Below are 14,107 nucleotides of genomic sequence, written 5' to 3'. Positions count from 1 at the left end.
TGAACTTTATAAACTTTATTGAAGCTGTGACTCAAACACCAAACGTTTTTATTTCTCAACTCAAATTAAAACTCAACAAAGGTTCCGCCTCCTCTGCGGCGTCGCCCAATCAGCTCAAAGATGCTTACCTTCAGGAAACGTCACGGCCAATGGGCTCAGAGCAAATATTCACAACAGAAAGACCAGGAAGTACCAAAAATACTTTAATCTCATTTGTATAAATTAACCGCTGTACAGAATCAGACCTGGTGCAAATACAAAAGTGATCACGCGAGGCCCCGCCCCGCATTGTAACTACGGCGACCATCTGACCACCGGTCTTTATGGCACACTTGAAACGTTAGCTGCTGCTAGCTGCTAGCAGCCTCCGCCTCCTCTTTCACAGTCACTTCCTGTTTGGGTTCCGAGTCCATTTCCTGTTTGAAAGAACACGAGGCTCCGCCCTCATCTTCTGTTTTAATTTTAACGTCCTCCGTACTGAGCGCGCCCAGTTTGTCCTCCTTACTGAGCGTGCTCAGTGGGTGCTCCGTCAGGTGTTTGTTTGGAGAAGGCGTGGCGTCGACGTACGAAGACTAGAACAGAGAAAGAACAGTCAGGGCAGGGACTTGGACCGGGGCCAGGACCGGGGCCAGGACCAGCCTCCGGTATTTCTGTGCCATTATAATTTGTTCTGGGGCAGGACTCTGGTACTTACGTTCTGATAGTCCTCGAAACACGCCGGGTGGAAGTTCTGTGGAGAAAGAGACTGGTCAGAGTGATGTAAAAATAACTTCAGCTTCAGTTGTAGTATTCACTGCAGTATTTAGTGCAGTACTTTGAGTATTTCTGTAGTACCTTGTCATCAACGCGGATGGCGTGCTTCAGGAACCAGTCCTCCTCCTCCTCGACCCAGTACGTCTCAAACGGCTCCTGACAGATCTCACATAACTGCAACACAAGAGGCACCTTAGACCCAACCTCCTCCTCAAGACCTCACACAACTGCCACACAACCCCCCTCAGGCCTCCTAAAGATCCCTCCTGAAGACCTACACCTCCATAAAATCTACACACTAAAGATATAACCATACTGATGAAGACCCAACCTCCTAAACCAATGTACTGAACCAACTGGACTAAAGGACGACCAAGGACCACGAAGGACGACCTCTGACCCCACCCCCTGAAGACCTACACCCTGATCAAGGTCTAAAGCCCCCGACATCTGGTACTTGCCTCTGCGACTTGGTCCTTGGTGGCCCTCACGCTCTGGAACTCCTTCTCTTTAGCTGCAGCCTGGGTTTTCTGCACCTCCTCCTCGTTTTCCTTCTCAAAGAACTGACTTTTGGCCCTCTCCTCCAGGTCAGCAATCTCCTCGAACTCAATCCAGTCCTGAAAGAAAGAAACGTGTGAGGAACAGCAGCAGAGCCAGAGGAGGAAACGGCAGCAGAGCCAGAGGAGGAGACGGGAGAACTGGGGGTGGTTGTACTCACGGTGAGGCTGTAGTACCAGCGTCTGTGCGTGACCTTCTTGGCGGCCACCTTGCCCGCGTGGTTCTGCCTGAAGTGCCAGTCCAGATGGTCGGCGTAGAGGTCGGTCTGAGCGGCCGTGAAGCGCATACTGCACAGACAGCACTGGTTCCCCGTGTACAGGCGAGTCACCACGCTCTCGTAACGGCTACAAAAGAAACAGAGGTCAAACAGGGGTCAAACAGGGGTCAAACAGGGGTCAAACAGGGGTCAAACAGAGGTCAAACAGAGGTCAAACAGAGGCCAAACAGAGGCCAAACAGAGGCCAAACAGAGGTCACCATGCTCTTGTAACAGGTCGCTCACAAGTTGGAACAGAGCATTTTGAGCTTTGGAGATGTAAACCAGAGTTACTCAAACGTGTGAATGAAACAAAACAACTCCAGGTGTGTGTTTGAGGAGGAAACGGCGTTAGAACAAGACTTAAAGCTCCCAGAGTCAGTTTTACTTAATATTTTGGAACACAGTGGCTAGAGGGAGCGACGGGTCCAGAAATACAGGCTCTGAGTGGGACCTACTGTTTCATGTTGTCCAGGCTGAAGCTGGTGAGGTCGGGCAGGTCATCTTCCGCTGGCTCCTCTTCATCCTCCTCTTCCTCCACCACAGGTGCAGAGGGAGGTGCCAGAGGGGGGGCTCCTGGGACAAACACACATACAATATTATTCACCAGGACTGAACCAGGACTGAACCAGGACCACAGGAGGTACCAGGGACTTCCAGTCAGTCTGTGCTAATAGAACAGAGGAGGTACCTGGGGCCTGGGGGGTGGCTCCCTCAGGCTGAGATGGTTTGATGATCCCGGTGGAGATGAGTTTGGACAGAAGGTCGTTCACATCCACCTGCCCAAAGTGGTTTTCTGGAGCTGGAGTAGCTGCAAGAGCAGAGACAAAGTTAGACCCAGGGTGGGGGTGGAGGTTGGGTACTGTTGGGTAAAAGTCAGCGTCTGAGGGTGGATGTAGTGGGTGTTTTGAGTGGATGTGGGTGCGGGTGTAGAGGTCTGACCTTGGGGGAAAGGCACATTGTTCTGAGGCATAAACGGCTGGCTCATGTTGCTCATCATGTTCATCTGAAACACACAGAAGTCACATTATATAAATAGAATTATTATAAAACTGTCTGATGTGAGAGGACGGGGCCTTACCGGCTGCTGCAGGCCCATGCCGGGGCCCATTCCGGGGCCCATTCCTGGGCCGGGGGCCTGGGAGTAGAAGCCTCCCTGAGGCTGGGTGAAGGGCCCGGGCTGGATGAAGTTTGGCCCCTGGAACATGGGCCCCGAGGGAGCGAAGGGGCCGCTCATGGGCTCAGAGAAGTGCTGGGGGCCCATGTTAAATCCCTGCTGAGGGGCCATGGGGCCGTCAAACATGGGGGGGCCCAGGGGCCTCATGGGCTGCTGCTGAGGGAAACGAGGCTCAAACCGAGGACCGTCAAAACCAGGCCTGGGTCTGAGGACAGAGAAGTGTCAGTCTGTATAAACGTCATTGGGTTCAGTTCAGCCGTGTCTCACCTGGGCCCCGGGCCGTCGAAAGGCCCGTCAAAGCGCGCCGGTCTGGACGGGAACCCCATGGGTCCCATGTTGTTGTTGAAGCACTGCGGCCGCTCAAACCTCTGCATCGGAGGCTCGAACCGGCCCGGCCCCTGGGGGCGGGGCGGGGCGCCGTCGAAGCCTCTCATTGGTCCACCGTGCGTCATGTGATCAAAGTGCTCAGGAGCATTGAAGCGAGACGGGGGGTCAAAGCGAGGCCCGTCAAAGTGCGGCTCTGGGTTATAAGAGTCAAACCTGGGACCGCCCTCGACCCAGCCCTAAAGAACAAATACAACCATTATACGAACAGGAGAGAAAGAGAAGAGGAGGAGAGGGGAGGAGAGAGAGGAGGAGCAGAGAGAGAAAGGGGAGGAGCAGAGAGAGAAGGAGGAGGAGGGGGGAGGAGAGAGAGAAAGAGGAGGAGCAGAGAGAGAAGGAGGAGGAGGGGGGAGAGAAAGAGGAGGACGGGGGAGGAGAGAGAGAAAGAGGAGGAGCAGAGAGAGAAAGAGAAAGAGCAGAGAGAAAGAGGAGGGTGGAGCAGACTAACCGGTTGCCTGTTGATGGGGGGCTGGTCGTTGTAGCCTCGCTCTGGGCCGTCGTGTCTGGGTTTGAGGATGGATTTGGGTTGAGTGTTGGGGAGGTTCTGGGGGGGCCCGGGCTCCAGTGGTCCCTCCTCTGAGTGCTCAGAGTTGGGACTCTCGAAGCGAGGCACCGGGCTGGAGTCTGGCTGGTCCCTGGGAGGGTCTCTGACCACAGGATGGGGTGGTGGCAGGGGGGACAGGCGCTCCCGCTCAAATCTGGAAAAGAGATTACGGCTTAATCATTGTTCACTGTCAAAATCCAAACTCTGGTGCTTTTATATAAAGTCTCTGTTCCTTATTTTTAAGTCTTAAAAACATGAAAAACAGAACTTGCTCATTTTAAACAGTCTGCACTGGTCTAAAGTTATTCTGACCTTATGCATTCAGAGCATCATAATTATTCACCATGATGAGTTTATAAGAACTTTTCATAACTGAAGAGCCCAGAGCTAAATGCAAACACACACTTGACTGATTCTCTGACAGTAAAATGCTTTATAATTCGACAGGACACAGTGGACTTATTTTGACCTAAAAGCTGCTTTCATGATACATCTGTACTGAGGCAGGACACATTTTTCTCAGGTACATGGGACAATGATCAGGTGCAGCGCGCTGACCTGGGGGGCTCCTGGGGGGTCAGTGAGGGCAGCTCCGGCCGACGCTCCGGGAAGCGACGGTCGTATCCACTCTTCACCTCATCGTCCAGACGCTGGCGCTCGGACAGAGGAGAGATCCACTCTGCCCGATCTGCTGCAGATAGAGCACAGGGTTAGGACCAGGACCAGGACTAAACGATCATTTAAGAAAAACTAAACCAACATTAAATAAAAAATCCAAGCAGGACTTAACAGAAGTAACCCGGAAACTAATGGACCAACAAAGGACTAAATCTGGCCTTAATCTGTGTGTACCTTGTTCTCGGGGGTCCCTGGCATCCGCTCGTCTCTTGAACCTGAGCCCGGGCAGAGACTTGAGAGGGGGAAACTCTTTGCCGTGGTTATACTCCTCGATCATGGGGCGCGCTGGCTCCTCTCGCTCTTTACTGCGGCGCTCACCTGGAGGGAGGCAAACAGGGTCAGACTCGACACTGCTCGTTTCCTCATCAACCCAAAACCTTGTTCAACAGGTCAAAATCCTCCAGTCAATGTAGTCCTAACACTAGCTCAAGATCTGGAGATGGGTCCCACTGCTCCTGATGGTATTTGACCCATCCTCCCTCACCCGGCTGGTCCCTGCCCCCCCCCCTCACCCGGCTGGTCTCTCACCTGGCCTCTGTGGCCTGTAGCCCTGCTCCTCGGTCCACTCTTCTGCGGTCTCTCTGTGTGGCACTTGGGTCTTCCTGAGTTTGGACTTGTGCTCGTAGTATGAGACCTGCGCCGCCTCCAGGCTCTCAGGGGCTCCTCTCTGCGCCGGTGGCCCAGAGGAGGAGCTGGTTTTGGGGGACTGGTCCCAGGATTCACCCCTCTGCTGCTTCTCTTCCTGGTACTGGAACAGGTTTTTGATCTTATGGGCCAAGTTCAGGAACTCCTCCTCCGTGATCTCCCCACTCTCGAGACGCCTGCTCGCCTGGACACACAACACTCAATCATTACGTCTGTGTGACAACTTTAAAGCAGAAATATTATGTAACATTGACCTTTAAACCATGTTCTAGGTGTGTTCTGCTTTTGAGCCTCTGAAGTTGTATTTAGAGGCATTTGTGCATGTTTGAGTAATCTCTATTCTCCTTTATTCAAGACGTCATTGCTACAATCTACCCTACTGCCTAATATTTCTGGTGGCAGACACCAACTGCTCCTCCTTTCTCACACACACACATTCCCTCCCTTTCCTCACCCGTCGGAGTAGGTCCTTTTTGGAGGCAGTGTTGAGTGCTTCAGGGATCTGTAGGTTTGCGTCCACACTGAGGCGATGTTTTGGGGTCCGGGGTGAGGGGTACGGCTTGTGCCTCGGAGCTGTGGACTTGTGAGGCTCCTCTTTCCCACTGCAACACAAAGACACAATATTCACATTAAAATTATGATGCCAGATCATCTCAGACAGACGCCGAGGCTGTGGTATGATCAATATTCTACCCACTACTGTGACTGACAACAGATATTTATAAGCTTTTAAAATCCCACATATTTAACTGAAGTAAAAATCACCAATTAACTTCACTGTAAAATAAACTGTATTTTCCTGGGAAATAAAATGAGTTGTGTAAACAGCCACATAACGCTCTCACACATTAATCTGATCACAAAGGGCAGGGCAAAATATATCAGCATCGAATCTTGACCGATATCTGTATAGAAGGATCTGTATCGGCTCTGGACTCACTGTTTGGTGTCCTCCCAGCCGCTCCTCCACCGGTGCGCCGCGTCTTTGGCCTCTTTACTTCCGGGGTCGTGACCTCTGGGGGAGTCCCTGTCGTCGGGCCGTTTGCGTCGGTCGGAGAGGCTCTTTTTGGCCCCCGGTGGCGGTCCCCGGTCCTCTCGGCTCCGCGCGCGCTGGTTCTTGGGGCCTTTGTGTGGGGAGGGCGAGTTGCTCCGGCCTCGGTTGCTGCTTTTGGGGGAGCGGCGTTCCTTTTCGTGGCTGCTGGGGCGGCTGTTGCTGCGTTTGGGGGAGACACTGGCTGGAGACCGTGAGCGCGAGCGTTTCCTGGCGTGCGTCCGAGCATTGCCTCCCATTTTTAACTCCTCTTTGGGCGCCACAGACCCATTCACCACTTTGCCTTTTTTAGACGCCTCCTCTCGTTTCTTTTTCAAGTCGTCCGAGTCTTTAGAGTCCTCCTCCCTCCGTTTTTTCTCCCTCACTTCCTCATTCTCTGGTTTGTCTGGGATCCTCTTCTTTAAGCGCGGGTCTTTCTTTTCCTCTACAGTTTTACTGTTTCGAGGGACACTTTTGGTCAGGGGCGAGGGGGATTTAGACTTTGTCTCATCCACACGTGGAGGTTTGGGTTTCTCTGGTTTGACGGGCTTCTCCACATGTTTCCTGTCCGCCACGGGGGAGCTGTCCTTCAGCTCTTTGGAGGTAGGTCGGTTCAGTCGTGGGTCTCTGATGGCAGGGGGGGCAGGGGCCTGTGCAGTGACAGGAGCAGACGCAGGAGAGGCAGGGGTGACAGGAGCAGCAGGTGCTTTGGCCTCAGTAGTGGTTGCCTGGGGGGGGATCCAGGGGCGAATCACAGTGGATGGGGGGACGATGGCTTTCTGGGTCAGAGATGAGAGCGACGAGGACGGCAGCACAAACCCTCCGGCCTGAAACATGGCAAACACAAATTATGTGTTAATTCCTTATTCCTTACGTATTTATCACACTGTGACGACTCAAGTCTGTACACGGTACACACGGTTTAAAGTTCAGATCTGCGTTAAAATAGGTGAAATTTTTAATGTTAGGCAAGTACTGACTATGGTCAAAGTTGGGATCAGTCTCAAAGAAACAAATGTCAATGAAACGCTCCCAAAAATGCATGGAAACCCAACACATGCACATGTGAGTGTGTGTACTAGTGTCAGTGTGTGAAGCACTAGCATGTGCAGCATTAGCACGTGCAGCATTAGCACGTGCAGCATTAGCACATGTAGCGTACCAGCTGAGCCTTGGTCTGCTCCAGCTCCAGCTCAATCTTCTTCTGCTGAAGCTCCAGCAGCTGCTTCTGTTTGGCCAGAAGCTGTTGCCTGATGAGCTGCTCCTGAGTGAGGCTGGACACGGGCGGCGCCACCGGGGGCACCGCTGCGGCCACCACTGGGGGCGCCACTGGGGCCACAGGGGCCGGAGGCGCAGGAGCAGGAGACGCGGCAGCGGGTCGGGCTGGAGACGACTCATCGGGCTGAGAAGAGACAGGACACAGTTTACAACATGTGCAGATAAAAGGGATAAAGGGAGGAAACAAGAGAGTGTGTGGGTGGGTGTGTGTGTGTGTGTGCGAGTGTGTGTGTCCCTCAGCCGTCCAGTTAGAGCCATTAATTTTTCTCTTACTATGAGTCTGACCTGGACAAAAGTGAAGTGAGAGTGAAGATGTTTTGGATGAGCTTCAAATCGGACAACTGGAAAAAAGTTTTTTTCCTTCTCATGACACATTTTATAAAGACCAAGTGCTGCACAGTCCTCGTCCTGACCACACAAACTCTATGATTTTGTCCCTGGCTCCGGCTCTAGTCCCAGGTCCCCGTCCGGCTCTAGTCCCAGGTCCCCGTCCGGATCTAGTCCCAGGTCCCCGTCCGGATCTAGTCCCAGGTCCCCCAAGTCCATATTTAATGCTCCTTGTGCTTACCTGCTTGAGGAACTTGGGGTTGACGTGGATGCTGTTGGCGGTGGGGGGCAGTGGTTTGATGGGCCACGCCGGGTCCAAAGAGTTGACCCGGACGTCCAGAGCGTAGAGTTTTTTAGGCGGGAAAACCTCGTCCCAGGTGGAGCGCAGCTTAAACAGGCTCTTCCTCGTGTTCTCATCCACCTGCAGACAGACGACACGAGCTTGGTCCCGAAAACAACTTTGACAACTACACAAACCCAGGACCAAAACGATCAGAGAACAGGAAGGACCTACATGAATCTGGCAGTGTGAATACAAAATGCTCTGTTCCACCTTGTGATGTCATGAAGTGATAGTTTAAGTTAAACGCTGCCTTATACATGTTGTTCAGTAGAAATTGGCAATTCCAGGGCTGAAATGATCCAAATGATTCTAGTGAAGGTGTGTAAAGTTTAAAAACACAGTGGAGCACTTCCTGTTTTAACACATGATGACATCACAAGGTGGAACAGAGTGTTTTCAGTTTGAGAGAAGAACTCAGAACCTAAATATGCAGGGTTTATGTATTAAACGTGTGAATGAAACAAAACACAGGTCCAGGTCTGTTTGTGACGAGGAAACAACATTAGAACAGACGAACAAGAGGAATGTCTCAGATTTGTGAAATAATAAACCACAATGTGTAAAGATGTTTGACGACTTAAGTGTGAAGCTGCGTTTTAGGGCCGTGTTCAAACAGCTTGTTAGATACAGAGGTACCAGAGTTGGGTTTAAAATTGGTTAAATTGTGTTTCAAAATAAAAATGTAACCAAAAGCCGCCCAAACATTCAGTGAAGCGCGTGTCAGATTTCAGTCGTAGTGTTTCCACAGCAAACGCACGTTCACAGAGAGGGGAGACAAAACAAACTTCTCTGAACCAAATTATAAATATATATATATTTAATTTGTTCTGAAATTGGTGGCAATTTTTGTTGTGGGCTGCAATAAAATATCCAGCCACAAGTGATCAAAAACGCAGGGACCTACTTAAACCATCAGGGATGTGGTCGAAATCGATTAGTCGAGTAAAAAGGGGGCGTGGCAAAAGCTCTAAAACTATTACACGTCTGAGTCAAATCTTCAGCCAACTCACCAACTCCTTTCTGCTGTTGTCCCATATAAAACCATAAATAAAATGACACATGGTCAAATATCACTAGTGGAAAAACTGTTTGGGTTTGAGAGCCGAGCGTCGCCGAGCAGAAACACGACCACTGAAACAGGCCCGTCACGATAACACGTTTAAAAGAGCGATAAACCAGAACAGAAAACATTCAACTAAAACTGAAACTACACCACAAACACTGTAACCTATTAAACCTTTTATGAGAAAAAAAAACATTAAGTGTAATAAATCACTGAACGAACCCTTAAAGAGGAGGTATTTACTTCTGTGGGGTATTAAAGAGGAGGTATTTACTTCTGTGGAGTATTAAAGAGGAGGTATTTACTTCTGTGGAGTATTAAAGAGGAGGTATTTACTTCTGTGGGGTATTAAAGAGGAGGTATTTACTTCTGTGGGGTATTAAAGAGGAGGTATTTACTTCTGTGGGGTATTAAAGAGGAGGTATTTACTTCTGTGGGGTATTAAAGAGGAGGTATTTACTTCTGTGGAGTATTAAAGAGGAGGTATTAACTCTGGAGTATTAAAGAGGAGGTATTTACTTCTGTGGAGTATTAAAGAGGAGGTATTAACTCTGTGGGGTATTAAAGAGGAGGTATTAACTCTGTGGGGTATTAAAGAGGAGGTATTTCCTTCTGTGGGGTATTAAAGAGGAGGTATTTACTTCTGTGGGGTATTAAAGAGGAGGTATTTACTTCTGTGGAGTATTAAAGAGGAGGTATTTACTTCTGTGGAGTATTAAAGAGGAGGTATTTACTTCTGTGGGGTATTAAAGAGGAGGTATTTACTTCTGTGGGGTATTAAAGAGGAGGTATTTACTTCTGTGGAGTATTAAAGAGGAGGTATTAACTCTGGAGTATTAAAGAGGAGGTATTTACTTCTGTGGAGTATTAAAGAGGAGGTATTAACTCTGTGGGGTATTAAAGAGGAGGTATTAACTCTGTGGGGTATTAAAGAGGAGGTATTTCCTTCTGTGGGGTATTAAAGAGGAGGTATTTCCTTCTGTGGGGTATTAAAGAGGAGGTATTTCCTTCTGTGGGGTATTAAAGAGGAGGTATTTCCTTCTGTGGGGTATTAAAGAGGAGGTATTTCCTTCTGTGGGGTATTAAAGAGGAGGTATTTCCTTCTGTGGGGTATTAAAGAGGAGGTATTTACTCCTGTGGGGTATTAAAGAGGAGGTATTTACCTCTATGGGGTATTAAAGAGGAGGTATTTACTTCTGTGGGGCATTAACTCATAACATATTTAAATGACCATGTTACCCTTTTATCATTTTTAAAATGCTATATTCACCCAAAACAACGTATTAACATGTTTTATAAGTTTCATTTCTGATGCTGAGTCCCCCGTCTCTTTGCTCCTTATGCCAAGTCACTCCCCCTTCAGAGCACTATCACAAGTGTTTTTGTGTATGAGAATTGTCGTGTGGGACAGCTAACCGTAAAGAGGGTCTGAACAGTGCCCAAGAGAGATCTCTAAATTACTCAAACAAGCATGGATGACATTTAAAACATCTACAGTTATAACATGGTAGAAAAAAACAAAAACAAAAAACCCTCTTTTAAGCTGTTAGAAAATCTTTTGTAGAGGTCAAATAATGAACGTGACTGTGACTTAGTAATGACATTTCCTGTTAGTGCAAAGTTCACATGATGAATGTTGAACAGCAGAAAACAGTTTCAGTTTTCAGTTATGAAACGCCAAGTGGACATAGACATTATCGTGACAGGCCGACACGGAGACAGGCCTAAAGCCGCAGACACAGAGGGACACAGGGACATTAGGTCAGAGCAGGTGCAGACTGGAGCGTACCTTCTCAAACACACATATAAACGACGTGATTAGGTTTTTAGCAAAAACCGGGAGGTAGTCTCGGCCCACGTTCTTCACGATGGAATCCACCAAGTACAAAACGGGAAGCTTCTCGTGAGGGGGCGCCTGGAGCAATAAGAAAACTCACAAGTTTAGAACACAACAGAGCAGAAATACACTGTTCAGAAAATCAGACACTAGATGCCACCAGCAGCTCAGAAAAATACTAAAAAATACTGCGTTAGCTGAGCTGCACCAACATCGTCTCAACCTGAACCCTGAGCCGTGGTCAGTCAAACTTTAAAACGGCTCGAACCTAGATTCAGGTTCAAGTCGTTTGCATCAGTTCGACTGGTCAGAGCTCAGCATCAGTTCGGACGATGTTGGTGCAGCCCAGCGATCAGAAAAACAAAAATCTTCTGTCTTGATAAAAGAAAAATAGATCTTCTGTGGATTTCAGTCCAAAAATGTGATTTACGGGGAAAAAAAGAAAAAAAAAAGTCATCCAAACGTTAGATCTCCAATGCCGTCACAAAAAATATAAACTTTAGAAAACGAAAAAAACAAAAACAGGAACCAAAAAAGTCCATTCTTCGTCTTGAGAAAAGCCCAGATGCCCTTGAGTCCTGGTGGGTCAGGTCCGGAGCAGGTTACCTCCAAAGAGGGCGGAGCCACTCTTTGTACGTTACCGCGGCGACACTCACAGCTTCAGTTGGAGTTTCACACGCTCAGAGTTTACAGTTTTAGTTCAGACTCAGACTTTACTCATGTTTGTTTAAGTTAGCTGCATCACTTTAACTCTTAAGTTCCACCAGAAACCAGTTTAAAATCACTAAAATAATAAAAATGACAAAAAGCACATTTCACATGTTTTATTACAACTTGTTAAAAATCATTCAATAAAAATGACATTTGCAGATTTCAAAACTAAAAGCGCATTTAAATGGAGAAAGCAGAGCTGGTGCTGCAGGTGTAACAGAGGCCCGAGAGTCAAAATCCACTCAAAGTCTCATTAAAACTTTTATTGTTTACCTATTATACTTTTGTGTACTCATCAGCTCCTCTTCTCAAATCTAGGCAATTCATTACTGTTAATACTATAGATTCATCTACAATTGAAATTAAGTTGTTAACAAATTAAACAACTGTTATGGAAGTCTCTAACGAGCGGAGTGTAAAACAAACGTGTTCTGAACGGCGTTTGGAAAGATCAGATTCAAATAGTGTTATTCAAATAAGTTGTCGCCGGTTTGAACTGTTATGACTTGGGGACAATGGGTATTATTCGAGCGACACTTAATCACATGTATAATTAAAAAAAACTTACATTACTGCACAAACTTGGACTTGGATCTCGTTTTCATTCCTGTATCTGCGCTTCACACAAACATTACTCCATTTTAAACATTAACACTGCAAGTTTAGTTTAAGTGCGAGTTAAAAAGTGAACAGGAAGCAGCGCTCTGGGTTTGGTCTCATCTACCAAAACCTGTTTGTTAGATTTGAAATTCCTACTAATGCTTAAAGGCTTAGATCACTGTTCTGAGTCTGCCATAAGCCAAGCCCTTTTATTTCACTATTCTGAGTCTGTGTTATAACTCAAACCCTTTTATTTCACTATTCTGAGACTGTGTTACAAGTCAAACCCTTTTATTTCACTATTTTGAGTCTGTTATAACTCAAACCCTTTTATTTCACTATTCTGAGTCTGTGTTATGTCAAACCCTTTCATTTCCATGAAAACTCAAACAATTATTGAGAAAATATAAAACTATTCATATTATCTTAAAATATTCCAAACGTAAACGTCGCATTTGCGTCACACAAGTTACAAATTAACCCAAAATAACAACTAAACCACACTTTTCAACCAATTTTGTTACTGTAAGAATCAAGTACAACTGTTTTGCCATTACACTTTACAACTTTAAAACACAAAATCTAAAATAAGTTAATAACAAATGGTGATTTTAAAGTGTAATCCTCACTGCTGTCATTCCCATTCAACTGTTACATCAGAGCTAACTGTGGATTTTGACTTCATGGGCCCAAAATGTTGCATAAACTGCATCTGTTTCCGACTAAACCCACTCAAAACTGTAAAGAACTGACCGTATAATAAACGTAAATAGATTTGAAACTTTAATACACAAGATTAGATATAAAGAACCAGGCAAAACTAAGCAGCAGACATGTGTGTGGGAGACATGAGGCTGAGCTGGCCGCCATGTTTGTTTAGGCCTAACGTTAAACTGCGGTTACATCGACACAAAGCGACTCAAATGTGAAGGATTCTATGCATAAAAACCTTGCTTATTTGAGCTTCAATTATTCCCACGATATCCTTGGCGAAGGCGATGTTCTCCTCGGCCAGGATGGTGAGCATGTTGATGTGTGGTTTGCTGTTGAATGTCAGGTCTTCCAGGGAGGACTCGTACTCTCTGCACGCGTCCTCCCGCGCCGCCGCATCCTCCATCTTTGAGCTCCGAAAACCTACGCCTGCCGTGCCCGCATCGACACCACGGAGCACCGCACAGTCCATCAACACATCCGGAGAACGGTTTCTACGCGTTTAGCTTGGAATAACGCGGGTTTCGTGGTAAATCTTTGAGAGTTTGGCTCCTCGCTGCTCCGTCTGTGTCTGCGTCGCCTCGTTTCTCTCAAACAAGATGGCGGCGGGGAGCGGAGTGAGCTGTGCCGCATACGTCACGTCGGACCCGGAGCTCGGCGCTGATTGGTCAGATGAGGTAACAGACACGCGAAAGGGCCAATCAGAGCAGAGCAGGCGTCAGTTTAAACGTTACATAAGAGGCGCATGGGTAAACACGGCCTTAGCGACCACAGGACAAACTATCAGAGCAAATATCTCTGCTTCTGCTGTTCTCATGGGGAAATCTCTACGGAATACGCCCTTTACACTGTTTAACTCAAGCATTTGGCAGGTTTTTGTATTTTTTTAATTATTATATTTGATTTGGTTGGATAAAACCTGTGGTAAATAAAGGATCTGTCAAAAGTCATAGTTTTTTCTTTAGTTTACTATTTTCTACATTTTTTGATTTAGTTCGAATAGTCTTATATATATAATATATGAGTGTGTGTGTGTGTGTATATATATATATATATATATATATATATATATATGTGTGTGTGTGTGTGTGTGTGTGTATGTATATACTGATGAGTGTTTCACAAGTATCAGACACACAGACGAGTTTACACCGTGGATCACTATGAACCTACTGCACTCACCACTGCTCTCTCTCCTTTATCTAAACTCTCT

General features: G+C 47.2%; 1 protein-coding gene across 1 annotated transcript; it reads right to left on the bottom strand.

The window, feature by feature from the left end:
* Positions 1–190: 190 nt before the first annotated feature.
* pcf11 (PCF11 cleavage and polyadenylation factor subunit) lies at positions 191–13,501 on the bottom strand. The gene is made up of 20 exons (XM_033978039.2): positions 13,133–13,501; positions 10,825–10,950; positions 7,871–8,050; positions 7,187–7,426; positions 5,935–6,851; positions 5,449–5,596; positions 4,878–5,178; positions 4,524–4,667; positions 4,230–4,362; positions 3,576–3,825; positions 3,011–3,306; positions 2,648–2,948; positions 2,509–2,572; positions 2,258–2,377; positions 2,025–2,142; positions 1,472–1,655; positions 1,215–1,370; positions 835–927; positions 695–730; positions 191–572 (listed from the first exon to the last, which is right to left on the bottom strand). Exons 1-20 carry the CDS (start codon positions 13,364–13,366, stop codon positions 351–353), a joined length of 4,263 nt encoding a protein of 1,420 aa, XP_033833930.1. The 5' UTR covers positions 13,367–13,501; the 3' UTR covers positions 191–350.
* Between the last annotated feature and the right edge of the window lie 606 nt (positions 13,502–14,107).

Source organism: Periophthalmus magnuspinnatus, chromosome 14 (assembly GCF_009829125.3).
Source record: "Periophthalmus magnuspinnatus isolate fPerMag1 chromosome 14, fPerMag1.2.pri, whole genome shotgun sequence".
Classification (NCBI taxonomy): Eukaryota; Metazoa; Chordata; class Actinopteri; order Gobiiformes; family Gobiidae; genus Periophthalmus; species Periophthalmus magnuspinnatus.
This window is presented reverse-complemented; position numbering and strand designations above follow the sequence as displayed.